Source organism: Pseudophryne corroboree, chromosome 6, assembly GCF_028390025.1.
Source record: "Pseudophryne corroboree isolate aPseCor3 chromosome 6, aPseCor3.hap2, whole genome shotgun sequence".
In the NCBI taxonomy this organism is placed as follows: Eukaryota; Metazoa; Chordata; class Amphibia; order Anura; family Myobatrachidae; genus Pseudophryne; species Pseudophryne corroboree.
Window position 1 is genome coordinate 188780763 of NC_086449.1, and position 15487 is coordinate 188796249.

Genomic DNA, 15487 nt, shown 5'->3' on the forward strand with positions numbered 1-15487 from the left:
CAATGCCATGGCAGTCTCAGTAAGGAGAGCATTGTGGATTCATCAATGGAATGCTGACGCTGACTCTAAGAAGGCGATGGAGTCTCTACCGTTTAACGGTAGGGTCTTGTTTGGTGACTGCCTCACCGACCTGGTGTCTACGGCTACCGCGGGTAAGTCTTAATTTTTACCTTAAGTTCCTGCACAGCAGAAGAAAACGCCTCACTATCCGATGCAGTCCTTTCGGCCCAATAAATTCAAAAAAGGACGTGGGTCCTCCTTCCTTGCTGCGAGGGGAAGAGGAAGGGGAAAAAGGTCACAGGCTGTGGCAAGTTCCCAAGAGCAGAAGTCCTCTCCGGCTTCTGCCAAATCCACCGCATGACGCTGGGGCTCCTCTGCGGGAGTCCGCACCGGTGGGGGCACGTCTCCAACTCTTCAGTCAGGTCTGGGTGCACTCGGACCTGGATCCTTGGTTAGTAGAAATAGTAACCCAAGGATACAGATTATAGTTTCAAGACGTGCCCCTCACCGATTTTTCAAATCGGCCTTGCCAGCTTCTCTTCTAGAAAGGGAGGTAGTAAGCACTGCGATACTAAAGTTGTGTCAAAATCAAGTAATTGTCATGGTGCCCCCGTCACAACAGACCGATTCTGAACCTAAAATCCCTCAATTTCTTTAAAAAAAAAAAAAAATTCAAGATGGAATCTCTCCGAGCAGTGATCTCCAGTCTGGAGGAGGGGGATTTTATGGTGTCGGTGGACATAAAGGATGCCTACTTGCATGTCCCCATATATCCTCCACATCAGGCTTACCTGAGATTTCCTGTTCAGGATTGTCATTACCAATTTCAGACGTTGCCGTTTGGTCTGTCCACGGCTCCGAGGATTTTCACCAAAGTAATGGCGAAAATGATGGTTCTTCTGCGCAAGCTAGGAATCACAATTATCCCGTACTTGGACGATCTCCTCATAAAGGCGAGATCCAAAGAGCAATTGCTTAAAAGTGTTGCCCTTTCACTGACGATTCTGCAACAACATGGTTGGCTCCTAAATTTGCCAAAATCACAGTTGGATCCGACGACACGGCTTTCGTTCCTGGGTATGATTCTGGATACAGAATTGCAGAGAGTTTTTCTTCCAGTGGAAAAAGCTCTGGAAATACAGAACATGGTAAAACAGATTCTGAAACCAGCAAAGGTGTCAGATCTTCAATGCACTCGGTTGCTGGGGAAGATGGTGGCAGCCTACGAGGCCATTCCGTATGGCAGGTTCCATGCCAGGGTGTTCCAGTGGGACCTGTTGGACAAGTGGTCCGGGTCTCACCTGGACATGCACCGGAAAATAATTCTATCTCCAAGTACCAGAATCTCCCTTCTGTGGTGGCTGCACAGTTCTCACCATCTGGAGGGACGCAGGTTCAGGATTGGATCCTGGTGACCACAGATGCAAGCCTCCGAGGCTGGGGAGCAGTCACACGGGGAAGAAACTTTCAGGGAAAGTGGTCAAGCCAGGAAGCTTGTCTACACATAAACATTCTGGAATTAAGGGCCATTTACAACGGCATCCTGCAAGCAGAACATCTTCTTCGAGGTCTACCTGTCTTGATTCAGTCAGACAACGTGACAGCAGTGGCGTACATAAACCGCCAGGGCGGAACAAGGAGCAGAGTGGCGATGGCCGAGGCCACGAAGATTCTTCGTTGGGCGGAAAGACATGCCAGCGCTCTGTCAGCAGTTTTCATTCCAGGTGTGGACAACTGGGAAGCAGACTTCCTCAGCAGACACGATCTCCATCCAGGAGAGTGGGGTCTTCATCGAGAGGTCTTTGGAGAAGTGACAAGTCGTTGGGGAGTTCCTCAGGTAGACATGATGGCGTCCCGCCTCAACAAGAAACTTCAGAGATATTGTTCCAGGTCAAGGGACCCTCAAGCGATAGCGGTGGACGCCCTAGTGCCACCGTGGGTGTTTCAGTCGGTATATGTGTTCCCTCCACTTCCACTCATTCCAAAGGTGATAAAGATTATAAGAAGAACAAGGGTTCAGGCGATACTCATTGTTCCGGATTGGAAAAGAAGGGCCTGGTATCCAGATCTTCAGGAGTTACTCGTAGAAGATCCCTGGCCTCTTCCTCTTCGGGAGGACCTGTTGCAACAGGTGCCGTGCGTGTATCAAGACTTGCTGCGTTTGACGGCGTGGCGGTTGAACGCCAAATCCTAGCCCGAAAGGGTATTCCCAGTGAAGTCATTCCCACCCTTCTTCAGGCTAGAAAAGAAGTAACGGCAAAGCATTACCACCGTATTTGGAGAAAATATGTGTCTTGGTGTGAATCCAAGAAGGCTCCTATGGAAGAATTTCACCTGGGGCGTTTGCTCCATTTTCTACAAGCAGGTGTGGATGCGGGCCTAAAGTTAGGCTCCATTAAAGTACAGATTTCGGCCTTGTCGATCTTTTTTCAGAAAGAATTGGCCTCCCTTCCAGAAGTTAAGACCTCCGTGAAAGGCGTGCTACACATCCAACCTCCATTTGTGCCTCCTGTGGCATCGTGGGATCTTAATGTGGTGTCGCATTGGTTTGAACCTTTGCGCAAGGTTGAGTTAAAATTCCTTACTATGTAGTCATGTTGTTGGCCTTGGCGTCCGCAAGGCGAGTGTCTGAGTTGGCGACTTTGTCTCACAAAAGCCCCTATTTAATTTTCCATGCTGATAGAGCGGAGTTGAGAACTAGTCAGCAATTTCTACCGAAAGTGGTTTCATCATTTCACGTGAACCAGCCTATTGTGGTGCCAGTGGCTACTGATGCCTTGGCGGAATCAAAGTCTCTCGATGTGGTCAGAGCTTTGAAGATCTATGTCACCAGAACGGCTCAGATTAGGAAAACAGAGGCTCTGTTTGTCCTGTGGGCTCCCAACAAGATTGGGGCTCCTGCTTCTAAGCAGACTATTGCGCGCTGGATTTGTAATACGATTCAGCAGGCTCATTCTATGGCAGGATTGCCGTTACCGAAATCGGTAAAAGCCCATTCTACCAGAAAGGTGGGCTTATCCTGGGCGGCTGCCCGTGGAGTCTCGGCGTTACAACTTTGCCGAGCTGCTACTTGGTCGGGATCAAACACCTTTGCTAAGTTTTACAAGTTTGATACCCTGGCTGAGGAGGACCTCTTGTTTGGTCAATCGGTGCTGCAGAGTCATCCGCACTCTCCCGCCCGTTCTAGAGCTTTGGTATAAACCCCATGGTTCTTGATGCATCCTCCAGGACGTATGAGAAAATAGTATTTTAATACCTACCGGTAAATCCTTTTTTCTCTTAGTCTGTAGAGGATGCAGTGCGCCCATTCCAGTGCGGGCTGTATCTGCAGTTTGGTTAGAGTTACGCTCATGTTGCGTTGAGTTCAGTCAATATGTGACTGTTGGTCATGCCGTTGCATGCGTTGTTTTTGTATGCCATGTTGTACGGCGTGTTGGAGGTGTGAGCTGGTATGTATCTCACCTTAGTTTAAAATAATTAAATAAATCATTTTCCTCGAAATGTCCGTCTCCCTGGGCACAGTTCCTATAACTGGAGTCTGGAGGAGGGGCATAGAGGGAGGAGCCAGTTCACACCCATTCAAAGTCTTATAGTGTGCCCATGTCTCCTGCGGATCCCGTCTATACCCCATGGTTCTTGAAGCATCCCCAGCATCCTCTACGGACTAAGAGAAAAGGATTTACCGGTAGGTATTAAAATCCTATTTTATGTTACTCGAACAGCACCTTTATGGAAAGCTGATGCTTTATTCGTGTTATATGATGCTCCCCGTTAGAGATGGCCAGCTTCTGTACAGGCCATAGCCCGTTTGGATTCGATTTAATGTTGCGCCAGGTTTATCTGAACCTGAATCAAAGATCTCGGATGTCTGTTTCTGTTCATTCCACCCATTCCGTAGGTGCGTCCACTTGGTCTCGGATTTATACCTTTTTGTTAAGTTTTACCAGTTTGATACGTTTGCGGCTTCAGATTCCAAATTTGTCTGCTTGGTTTTACATGTTCCTCAGCGCTCTCCTGTCCAGGGGGGAAACTTTGGGATGTCCCCAGTGTAATTGGAGTGTACCTGTGTCCCCTAGTGGCTGTATGAGAAAAGTGGATTTTGGTACTTACCGATAAATCCTTTTCTCGGAGCCCACAAGCGACACTGGACGGCCAGCGCTTTTCTCTTGCCTTGTGTGTTTGTTACTAATTGTTCTGTTTTGTTCTCCCCTCATTCTAGTTCTCTTGTGGCTTCCGTCTCCTCTTGGTTCATAACTGAGAGATGATGGGTGATAGAGGGGAAGGAGCCTGTTAACACTTTATTTAAAGTGCTAGTTCCCTACAGCCACCGTCTATACCCCAGTGTAATTGGAGTATCCCAGTGTCCCCTGTGGCCTTCGAGAAAAGGATTCATCGGTAATCACCAAAATACCCTTTGTGGTGGTCAGCCTGTTTTTGGCAGTTGGAATCTTGCAGCATTGTAAATGTCTGTATAAAGGCACATTAGATTTTATAGATTTGTTCAAACGCACACTTGCTTTTTTTTGTTAAACTCTTTGGACATGTAGTTGTCACAGGTTGTGAGTTTATCTGTTGTATTTATCTTACACATAACTCTTGTGACTAATTTTATAGTATTGTTGATATTCTTAAAGTAACTAATAGTGACCCACATTGTTTGCCGTTTTGTAGTATTTAAAAGTTTTGGTAGCATGTATTTTTACTAAATATTTCTTGCATGTTCTACAGCCAATGGAAACGGTAAAACCGAAACCTCCAGAAAGGATTGCCACAAACAATGAGAATAGTGGAGCTGTGCAAAAATCCCTGCTGAAGTGGGCATCTATGAATCCAGTAAATCTAAAGAAACCTCCAGGTCCTATAGAAATGATTGCCGCAAATAATGATGATTGTGAAGCTGTACAAACATTCCTGCGGACGTGGGCATCCACAAGTCAGGTCTCTATCTTTTATTTGTATTCAACATTCTGTTCAGCTTATGTAATTTTCCTGATCTGTGTCTTAAAGTGTAATGACAATATTCCCTTGGTTTTTATTTTTCATATTCTCCCCCCCCCCCCCCCCCCCCCTGATAATAGGATCCTGTGGAAAGCCCCAGGAAGCACTGTAAAAATCTGTGGAGGTAAGAACATCGGATATTAAATGTGTTGTATAACGTAGGGGCCTGTCGTACATATTGGCCATTTGAGGTTAAGAAGCCAAGGCAGTTGTAACAAATCCATAGAGTTGTAACAAATGATGCTAAAAGTTTTAGTAAATTTTGGAATGTCAGTTTAGCTAAAGTGTTGGCAATAAATGGCATGAGAATGCTTCACCTCCATGGTTATGTGGGTATTCTCAATGGTTTGTCTACATTGATATCATGCTTTTTTGATTTATAATAATTTTTTTTTTTTTTTTTTGCATGTTTGTCAGGTATACAGCTGGTCTGCGGACTATGAAGCTGACAAAAAAGTCTGTTGCTAGGGTTGTCCCTTCTCGTGTCACTTCTGTTGCTGTTCATCCATCAAGGAGCGAAATACTTGTGGCGGCTGGAGACAAATGGGGCTATGTGGGACTGTGGGATATGGTAGGTTTTGGTCTTACATTTAAATGTGTGGCGTCTGTTACTGATACCCCTTTTCCACTTACGAGCACGGGTCGCAGCCGGGAGCCTGACACGGGAGCTGCCCCCTGCTGCGACCCGTGCTCGGCCCCTTTCCCATCAGCAGTCACAACCCGGCATATGCCGGGTTGGTGACGCGGCAGGGGCGGCGCAGGGAGATCACATGATCTCCCAGCGCCGCCCTTCCATACAGTGTAAATGGGAGCCGTGTCGCATCGACACGGCTCCCGTTTACACTACAACCCTACCCGGATCAGTCCCGTGTCCTACCCAGGTAAATAGCCGGGTAGGATTCACGGGTCACTTGATCCGGGTTTACCCTTTTCCACTTGCAAAAAACACGGGTAAATGCGCGCCCCCGTGCATTTACCCGTGTTTTTTGAGCTAGTGGAAAAGGGGTATGAGTGATGTGCGGTTGTAGTGTGTTTTCATAATGTAATTTAAGCCTAGGGGTTTATATATCTAATGGATGGTTTTGTTTTGTTTTTGTTTTTTTATGTGTGTTTTATTGGGTTTTCAAAAAGAAAATAAACATACAAACAAACAAACAGAAAAAAACAACAACTTTGCATTTCCTGAAAGGAATCAACAGCAATAGATCTCAATCACAGGCGGACAAAAAAAAAAAAAAGAGAGAAGTGCATCGCACAGTCTAACATACAGAGTTTAAGCAAACAACATATAGCAGAAAAAATGCAGAGATCGCAAGTGAAACATTGATGTATGGGGAGGGTAATTCGGTATGTGTCAGAGGCAAGGAGCACAGAACCAATTCCTTACAATGAGGTCAGGGAATCAATGGAGCATCTAGATGTCATCCACAGGCCCCAGATTTTTTCATATTTACCTGGACAGTTACATTTAGTATACATAAAACGCTCATGGGATAGCGTAGTGGTAACAAGCGCCTTCCAAGCAGGAAAATAGGGAGGGTCCTGTGCCTTTCAGGTAGGGGCGATACACACTCGTGCCAAGGTAAGTAAGGTACACTTTAAGAGGGCCACTGAGAGAGTCCCCCAAATCCAGCCCAAATATACATATGCAAGAGGTCAGAATATGGAACTGAATACCCATATCACGGATACAGTTTGTCACCTCCTCCCAGTAAGTAGAAACATGTGGACAGAGCCAGAGCAGATGCCAGAAACCAGCATCCATAGCCCTGCATTTAGGCATCGGACTGTAGTTCACCTATATGGTATAGCCTACTTGGGGTCCAATAAATTCTGTGCAGAATATAGAGCTGGATTTGTTGGAACCTAGCATAGGCCGTAGCAGTTCTAGGAGAATCGAGCATACAATCCCAGTCCACTTCTTCGAGAGCACCCAGGTTAGACACCCATTTATCTCTTAATGATCCTAAGCCATCACGCCCAGAGGAGGAGAGGGAGAGAGGAGTAGAGAGCAGATACAACCCTACACTCAGGCAGTTACGAACTAGCGCATGAATAGGAGAGTCTGAGCATTACCCCACTGCGCAGATAAGACATGTCAGAGCTGCAAGTAATGATAAAAATAGTGTCTAGGAACAGCATTTGTGGTTGAGAGAGGTATTCAAACGTATGAAGGACACTGTCCTGATACAGTTGATTATATGCCTGAAATTCCAAAAGAGGACCACCCCGGGCCACTGTCCAACAACAGAGTCTCGGGGAAAAGCCAAATTATCCCACAAAGAACAAGGGTCAACAGTACCATCCCCCAGTAGTTTCTCCACCGCAAGCCAAACCTGCCGAGCCTGTTGCAATATGGGGGGAAGAGAGGCAATTGAAGAACAAGCCAAAAGGAATTGCAGCGGAGAAAACGCTAAGCCAGCTTTATCCAGAAGGGCCTCAGAGAGATCACCATAGGTCCCCTGGAGAAACCCATCCCCCCAATTGAGGTATATGAACGGCCACATAATAGAGATACAAATTCAGCAGGGACAGGCCCTCCTCACATCGAGGCCTATACAAAGTCTTGACCGCAATACGGGCCTTCTTCCCACCCCAAATAAAAGAGGTAATGTGACAAGTAATCAGATGAAATTGGGAGAGGGGAATGTAGAGTGGGGCATTGTGATTTCTCTAACGTCCTAGTGGATGCTGGGGACTCCGTAAGGACCATGGGGAATAGACGGGCTCCGCAGGAGACTGGGCACTCTAAGAAAGATTTAGTACTACTGGTGTGCACTGGCTCCTCCCTCTATGCCCCTCCTCCAGACCTCAGAATATATGCCCGGCCAGAGCTGGGTGCTTTTAGTGGGCTCTCCTGAGCTTGCTAATAAGAAAGTATTTTAGTTAGGTTTTTTATTTTCAGAGAGCTTCTGCTGGCAACAGACTCTCTGCTACGAGGGACTGAGGGGAGAGAAGCAAACCTACTAACTGCGGCTAGGTTGCGCTTCTTAGGCTACTGGACATCATTGGCTCCAGAGGGTTCGAACACAGGATCTTAACCTTGGTCGTCCGTTCCCGGAGCCGCGCCGCCGTCCCCCTCGCAGAGCCAGAAGACAGAAGCCGGCAGGAGCAAGAAGACTTCGAAATCGGCGGCAGAAGACTCCTGTCTTCACATGAGGTAGCGCACAGCACTGCAGCTGTGCGCCATTGCTCCCACACTAACCCACACACTCCGGTCACTGTAGGGTGCAGGGGGGGGGGGCGCCCTGGGCAGCAATTAAGTACCTCCTGGCAAAAGCAGCATATATACAGTTGGACACTGTTATATGCATGAGCCCCCGCCATTAATTTTACACAAAATCGCTGGAGAAGCCCGCCGCTGAGGGGGCGGGGCCTTCTTCCTCAGCACTCACCAGCGCCATTTTCTCTCCACACCTCCGCTGAGAGGAAGCTCCCCAGGCTCTCCCCTACACGATAGAGAGGGTGAAAAAGAGAGGGGGCGCACATAAATTTGGCGTAAAAACAATATATACAGCAGCTACTGGGTTAACACTAAGTTACTGTGTGATTCCTGGGTCATATAGCGCTGGGGTGTGTGCTGGCATACTCTCTCTCTGTCTCTCCAAAGGGCCTTGTGGGGGAACTGTCTTCAAATAGAGCATCCCCTGTGTGTGTGGTGTGTCGGTACGTGTGTCGACATGTCTGAGGTAAAAGGCTCCCCTAAGGAGGAGATAGAGCAAATATGTGTGTGAGAGGGTGTCTCCGTCGACAACGCTGACACCTGTTTGGATATGTGTAAGTGCTGAGGTGAATTTATTGCACAAAAGATTAGAGAACAGACAGGAAATCTACCCATGTCTGTCCCTGTGTCACAGAGACCTTCAGAGTCTCACAATGCTCACTATCCAAAATAATAAACACTGATATCGACACGGAGTTCGACTCCAGTATCGGCTACGATAATGCAAAGTTACAGCCAAGATGGCTGAAAGGTATTCAATATATGATTATTGTAATAAAATATAATTTGCATATCATTGATGACTCATTTGTCCCTGACACAAGGGTACACATGTTAAGGGGAAGAAAGCTGAGGTAAATTTCCCCCCTCTCATGAGGAAAAAGAGCGGGAATCTTCAGACAAGCGACTGCATGCAGCTTCCCACAAAAAATTCTCAGGCAGTATCCTTTCCCCACTAGGGCCAGGATGTGTTGGGAATCTTCCCCTAGGGTGTCCTGTTTGCACAGAAGGTAGCACTAGCTATTCTCAGGGATCCTGTAGATAGCGTGCACATTCTAGTATACTACTCAGACCGGCGATTGTGTCGGCAGGGGTTTATAGCGCTGTGGCAGCGTGGACAGGTACCTTATCAGCAGAGATTAAGACCCTAGTATGCATATAGATATATATATATATATATATATATATATATATACATAGAGAGTGATATATAGAGATATATATATATATATATATATATATATTAAAGATCTTGTCTTAAGTGATAGATATATATATATATATATATATATATATATATATAAAACATGCCCAAGAGACATGAGTATATTGGGTCCTAGAGTCAAAGCTATGTCGATTTCTGCTTGACGTGTCCTGTAGAATATGCAATGGACAGATGATGCCGACTTAAGAGGCATGTGGAAGGCTGAGGATTGTGTGGAGAAGGGTACTCGGACCTGGTCTACACAGCTATAGCTGGTAATTCAGATATTTTGCCTTATATTCCTGCACAGCCTAGGAAAGCACGACATTATCAAATGCAGCCTTTCGAATAAATAAACAAGAAAGTCCGAGGTGTGTCCTTTCTTGTCAGAGGCGGGGGCACAGGAAAGAAGCTGCACAACACAGCTAGTTCCCAGGAACAGAAGTCCTCCCCGGCCTCTACAAAAATCCACCGCAAGGCGGAGCTAGGCCCGGTGGGGGCACGCCTTCGTCAGTTCAGCCACAAGTGGGTTCACTCCCTGTTAGATCCCTGGGCAATAGATATTGTGTCTCAGGGATACAAGCTGGACTTTGAGAAGATGCCCCCTCACCGACGTCCCTGCCGGCTTCCCCCCACGAGAGGGAAACAGTGTTAACTGCAATTCATAAATTGTATCTTCAACAGGTGGTGGTCAAGGTTCCCCTCCTTCAACAAGGAGGGGGTTATTATTCGACCATGTTGTAGTCCCGAAACCAGACGGTTCGGTCGGACCCATATTGAATTTAAAATCCCTGAACATATACCTGAAAGGGTTCAAGTTCAAGATGGAATCGCTAAGAGCGGTTGTTGCAAGCCTGAAAGGGGGAGATTTTATGGTCACTCGGGACATAAAGGATGCATACCTTCATGTCCCCATTTATCCACCTCATCAGGCGTACCTCAGAATTGCGGTACGGGATGGTCATTACCAGTTTCAGACGTTGCCGTTTGGTCTCTCCACGGCCTTGAGAATATTCACCAAGGTAATGGCGGAAATGATGGTGCTCCTGCGGAAGCAAGGTGTCACTATTATCACGTAATTGGACGATCTCCTCATAAAAGCGAGATCAAGAGAGCAGTTGCTGAACAGCGTATCACTTTCTCTGGAAGTGAAACGGCAACACGGCTGGATTCTATATATTCCAAAGTCGCAGTTGGTTCTTACAGCTCATCTGCCTCTCCTAGGCATGATCCTAGACACAGACCAGAAAAGGGTTTATCTCCCGATAGAGAGAGCTCAGAAGCTCGTGACACTGGTCAGGAATCTATTAAAACCAAAACAGGTGTCAGTGCATCACTGCACTCGAGTCCTGGGAAGGAGGGTGGCATCATTCGAGGCCATTCCCTTCGGCAGGTTCCATAGGAGGACCTTCCAATGGGACTTACTGGACAAGTGGTCCGGATCACATCTTCGGATGCATCGGTTAATCACCCTATCCCCCAGAGCCAGGGTGTCTCTCCTGTGGTGACTGCAGAGTGCTCACCTTCTCGAAGGTCGCAGATTCGGCATTCAGGACTGGGTCCTGGTGACCACGGATGCAAGCCTCCGAGGGTGGGGGGCAGTCACACAGGGAAGAAATTTCCAAGGGCTGTGGTCAAGGCAGGAGACTTGCCTTCACATCAATATCCTGGAACTAAGGGCCATATACAACGCCCTAAGTCAAGCGGAGACCCTGCATCGCAACCAACCGGTTCTGATCCAGTCAGACCGCAGTGGCTCATGTAAACCGCCAAGGCGGCACAAGGAGCAGGGTGGCGATGGTAGAAGCCACCAGAATTCTTCGCTGGGCGGAGAATCACGTAAGCGCACTGTCAGCAGTGTTCATTCCGGGAGTGGACAACTGGGAAGCAGACTTCCTCAGCAGGCACGACCTCCACCCGGGAGAGTGGGGACTTCATCAGGAAGTCTTCACGCAGATTGCAAATCGATGGGAACTGCCACAGGTGGACATGATGGCGTCCCGCCTCAACAAAAAGCTAAAAAGGTATTGCGCAAGGTCAAGGGACCCTCAGGCGATAGCTGTGGACGCACTAGTAACACCGTGGGTGTTTCAGTCGGTCTATGTGTTTCCTCCTCTTCCTCTCATACCAAAGGTGCTGAGAATTGTAAGAAAAAGAGGAGTGAGAACAATACTCATTGTTCCGGATTGGCCAAGAAGGACTTGGTACCCGGAACTGCAAGAAATGCTCACAGAGGACCCATGGCCTCTGCCTCTCAGACAGGACCTGTTGCAACAAGGGCCCTGTCTGTTTCAAGACTTACCGCGGATGCGTTTGACGGCATGGCGGTTGAACGCCGGATCCTAGCGGAAAAAGGCATTCCGGATGAAGTTATTCCTACGCTGATAAAGGCTAGGAAGGACGTGACCGCAAAGCATTATCACCGTATATGGCGAAAATATGTTGCTTGGTGTGAGGCCAGGAAGGCCCCTACAGAGTGATAAAGTCAAATATTTACCTTTGAACATAAGCTATGTATTAACAACGTGAAGCCGTTATGGCCGCTAAACCACGTGCACGTGCTACGCACTTTGTACGCTATTTGCGTACAAAGACTTCGCACGTGGTACGCACGTAACGTACACACGCTGCACTGGGTGTACGGAATACACACACAGCGGGCGCACACACAGTTGATAACCTTTAAACCTTTTAAATGAACGCAGTAAGGGTATGCTTATACTGTAAACCTCGGCAATGTAAAACCACAATGATGTAATGCTTAAACCTTTAACGATGTGAATATGGTATGAGCGGTTAATACGCTAAGAGAGAGACCCTATATAATAACTGGTGAAACACACAAGACCTGGTAAGGTTCCAACACCTTCTTAGAAGATTCTTTAGTATATATATATATAAAAGGGGAAAACAATTACAGCTTATACACTACAAACCTAACATCAATATCTAAACAGAATAACAAGAAATAAGATATAAACATTAGCAATGCGATCGCAAATACAAGCACACAGAGAGAGAATGAATGGCATACACAAAGGGAATAAATGGCTACAGTGAACTTACACTCATGGGAATGATTCGCAAGCGCTTCTGGAACCAGCCTCCAGCCTTCAGTGTGAAAACCTTGCAGAGAGTGAGTGACTGCCCCAGCAATGGTGGTCCTTATATTTACAGCATACATTCACAATACAATGGTCCCTACAATCTCATTGTTCATTGGACACAGGAATGTGTCTCCACATTATAGTAAAGGTCATAGGTGGGTTTAAACAGGTGGGCTGTGTCCTTCTCCAACTGCCCAGGTGGGAGGTATCCTCTGGATTCCCCCCGCATGTGTAATAAACTGCAAATACATTTAATGTTCCAAACATACTTTTGTGCATAACTATACGCAGCAGCGAACAATCTCTTCCTAACCAACACTGAAATGTTACTATTAAAATACTCTACAGCTGGATACTAAACACCACCTTCCACCCTTTATCTGACCCTTCCTATCATGTAAAGAGGAATCTCTCTGTCCACAAACCATTTAAACTAAACATTTTTACTGACATTGTTAAGGGAAATATCTCCAAAACACACTATATAGGTTAAATATGTTACGATCGAGTCGCCCGCTACACGCTCACAAACTCTACCGTAAATGCGCATAACACGCGCGTGATCGCCGGAGCGATCTTACACAATTTGCAGATATGCACACGCACCGCAGACTGGGTGCACGTGCAGCGGGCATGTGCATGGGGTTAGTACAAGGCATGTGAATCATGATATTTTTCCGACTTTGACAAGAGGAATTCCAGCTGGGTCGATTCCTGCACTTCCTACAGTCAGGAGTGGCTATGGGCCTAAAATTAGGGTCCATAAAGGTCCAGATTTCGGCCCTATCCATTTTCTTTCAAAAAGAACTGGCTTTACTGCCTGAGGTTCAGACGTTTGTTAAGGGAGTGCTGCATATTCAGCCCCCTTTTGTGCCACCGGTGGCACCTTGGGATCTTAACGTGGTGTTGGGTTTCCTGAAATCCCACTGGTTTGAGCCACTTAAGACTGTGGAGCTAAAGTATCTCACGTGGAAAGTGGTCATGCTGTTGGCCTTAGCTTCGGCTAGGCGTGTGTCAAAATTGGCGGCTTTGTCATGTAAAAGCCCCTATCTGGTTTTCCATATGGACAGGGCAGAATTGCGGACTCGTCCGCAATTTCTGCCAAAGGTGGTGTCATCTTTTCATTTGAACCAACCTATTGTGGTGCCTGCGGCTACTTGTGACTTGGAGGATTCCAAGCTGTTTGACGTAGTCCGGGCTTTGAAGATTTAGGTAACCAGAACGGCTGGAGTCAGGAAGACTGACTCGCTGTTTATCCTGTATGCATCCAACAAGCTGGGTGCTCCTGCTTCAAAGCAAACTATTGCTCGCTGGATCTGTAACACGATTCAGCAGGCTCATTCTGCGGCTGGATTGCCGCATCCAAAATCAGTGAAAACCCATTCCACAAGGAAGGTTCTTGGGCGGCTGCCCGAGGGGTCTCGGCATTACAGCTTTGCCAAGCTGCTACTTGGTCGGGTTCAAACACCTTTGCAAAATTCTACAAGTTTGATACCCTGGCTGAGGAGGACCTTGTGTTTGCCCATTCGGTGCTGCAGAGTCATCCGCACTCTCCCGCCCATTTGGGAGCTTTGGTATAATCCCCATGGTCCTTACGGAGTCCCCAGCATCCACTAGGACGTTAGAGAAAATAAGATTTTACTCACCGGTAAATCTATTTCTCGTAGTCCGTAGTGGATGCTGGGCGCCCGTCCCAAGTGCTGACTTTCTGCAATGCGTGTATATAGTTATTGCTTAATAAAGGGTTATGTTATGTTGGCATCCATTGGTTGATGCTCTGTTGTTTGTTCATACTGTTAACTGGGTAAGTTTATCACAAGTTATACGGTGTGATTGGTGTGGCTGGTATGAGTTTTACCCTGGGTTCCAAAATCCTTTCCTTGTAATGTCAGCTCTTCCGGGCACAGTTTCCTTAACTGAGGTCTGGAGGAGGGGCATAGAGGGAGGAGCCAGTGCACACCAGTAGTACTAAATCTTTCTTAGAGTGCCATTCTCCTGCAGAGCCCGTCTATTCCCCATGGTCCTTACGGAGTCTAGCATCCACTACGGACTACGAGAAATAGATTTACCGGTGAGTAAAATCTTATTTTTTTCTTCCACTCTCACAACTTGTGGAGTTAAGTTCAGTGCAATAAAATCAGCAGGAGAATGAGAAATCTCTCAGCCCCCGTGTAAAATGCTCCTATTGTAGTCGTTCTGTTGTGCTTTGTGTCTCTAATCAATGACAGGTACTATGCTAGGTGCTGATGATGTAAAGATGCAATAAATGTATAATATTACAGGGTTTCTATATTTAAAGCTCACATTTCTCTAACGTCCTAGTGGATGCTGGGGACTCCGTAAGGACCATGGGGAATAGACGGGCTCCGCAGGAGACATGGGCACTTTAAGAAAGAATTTAGATTCTGGTGTGCTCTGGCTCCTCCCTCTATGTCCCTCCTCCAGACCTCAGTTTGAGACTGTGCCCGGACGAGCTGGGTGCTGTTCAGTGAGCTCTCCTGAGCTTGCTGTGAGAAAGTATTTTGTTAGGTTTTTTATTTTCAGGGAACTCTGCTGGCAACAGACTCCCTGCATCGTGGGACTGAGGGGAGAGAAGCAGCCCTACTCTCTGAAGTTAGGTCCTGCTTCTTAGGCTACTGGACACCACTAGCTCCAGAGGGATCGTACGCATGATCTCACCCTCGCCGTCCGTTCCCGGAGCCGCGCCGCCGTCCCCCTCGCAGAGCCGGAAGACCGAAGCCGGGTGAGTATGAGAAGCAAGAAGACTTCGAAATCGGCGGCAGAAGACTCCGTTCTTCACATGAGGTAACGCAGAGCACTGCAGCTGTGCGCCATTGATCCCACACACCTCACATACTCCGGTCACTGTAAGGGTGCAGGGCGCGGGGGGGGGCGCCCTGGGCAGCATATGGACCTCTTTTGGCAAAAGTACACACATATACAGTTGGGCACTGT

General features: G+C 47.3%; 1 protein-coding gene across 1 annotated transcript in view; it reads left to right on the plus strand.

Annotated features, from left to right (window-relative positions):
- WDR76 (WD repeat domain 76) overlaps positions 1-15487 on the plus strand; it is a 212794-nt gene that overhangs the window by 129598 nt on the left and 67709 nt on the right. The window contains exons 9-11 of the mRNA XM_063925481.1: positions 4729-4938; positions 5079-5122; positions 5416-5569. Coding sequence (XP_063781551.1) covers positions 4729-4938; positions 5079-5122; positions 5416-5569 — 408 coding nt within the window. The remainder of the gene's footprint in view (positions 1-4728; positions 4939-5078; positions 5123-5415; positions 5570-15487) is intronic.